The 1,172-nt window shown below is 43.7% G+C and overlaps 1 protein-coding gene across 1 annotated transcript; it reads left to right on the top strand.

The window, feature by feature from the left end:
* The first annotated feature begins 334 nt into the window (after positions 1-334).
* On the top strand, positions 335-739 carry LOC139015804 (glycine cleavage system H protein, mitochondrial-like). The gene has a single exon (XM_070423502.1). The coding sequence runs from the start codon at positions 335-337 to the stop codon at positions 737-739; it is 405 nt and encodes a 134-aa protein (XP_070279603.1).
* The last annotated feature ends 433 nt before the right edge of the window (positions 740-1,172 follow it).

Below are 1,172 nucleotides of genomic sequence, written 5' to 3'. Positions count from 1 at the left end.
TTTAGCACCACCTTTGGCCTCTAGTCACTGGATTTAAGTTTCATCTATCCAACTGTAACTATCAAAATTGCCACCCCCGCCATCCTCCCCACAAAGTAGCAATTTTGTCTACTCTGGAGCAAGGGAGATAAACTGATTCCATCAAAATAAGTTCACTTGAGGCTCCCACCAGCTGGGATGGCAGAGGAGCTGTGCCGTGACCCCTGCACTCCTGCGAACAGGGCACTGTGAGCGGTGGGAAGAGTGCAGGCTGGGGCCTCAGCCTACCCACTGTCTTGATGACCCAGCGCCCTGCTCACTCTGGCCCTGGGGCCTGGGGGCGGGCACTGTCTGGATGCTGCGCACCAGGCCCAATCTGCTTTCTGTCCATAAATTCGTAGAGAAACATGAATGGGTAATAGCAGAAAGTGGTATTGGAGCAGTGGGAACCAGCAACTTCGCACAGGGAGCTTTTAGAGATGTTGTTTACTGTAGTCTGTCTGAAATTGGGAAGAAATTGAACAAACAAGATGAGCTTGGTGCTTTGAAAAGTGTGAAAACCGCTAGTGAACTCTATTTTCCTCTATCAGGAGAAGTAACAGATCAAGTGTTTCCAGTAAATACAGGACTTGTCCACAAGTCTTGTTATGAAGATGCTTGGCCGACACTGGGTAATACTTCAGAAGTAGATGAGCTAAGAATGAAGAAGCGTATAAGAAATAGACAACATCTATTGAAGAGTGAAAGTGGAACCTCTTAAATAAGGTAGTATGAAACAAAAACATTTATTTGAAAATATTTTCTCTCATGACTGAAATCTAGGTTTTACTTTTTTCTCTCTAATTTCAAGTACACTCTAGAGCAGCGGTTCTCAACCTGGGGGTCGAATGACTCTTTCACAGGGGTTTCCTAAGACCATCGGAAAACACATATATAATACATATTTCTTTTGTGATTAATCACTATGCTTTAATTATGTTAAATTTGTAACAATGGAATTGGGGGTCACCACAACATGAGGAACTGTATTAAAGGTCACGGCATTAGGAAGGTTGAGAACCACTCCTTTAGAGAGTTGATATCCTTTATTTACTGAACCCTGGTAAACCCTCTCCTTGTCCCTCAGGGGTAAGTGTAACCCCTAGGCTTCCAGATTGAGAGTCAGATGCTAACTGAACAAACATTTCATATTG

Source organism: Myotis yumanensis, unplaced genomic scaffold, assembly GCF_028538775.1.
Source record: "Myotis yumanensis isolate MYYU_CA2020_CCGP unplaced genomic scaffold, mMyoYum1.0.hap1 SCAF_8, whole genome shotgun sequence".
In the NCBI taxonomy this organism is placed as follows: Eukaryota; Metazoa; Chordata; class Mammalia; order Chiroptera; family Vespertilionidae; genus Myotis; species Myotis yumanensis.
The sequence above is the reverse complement of the archived record's forward strand: the minus strand, read 5'-3'. Positions and strand labels throughout refer to the sequence as shown.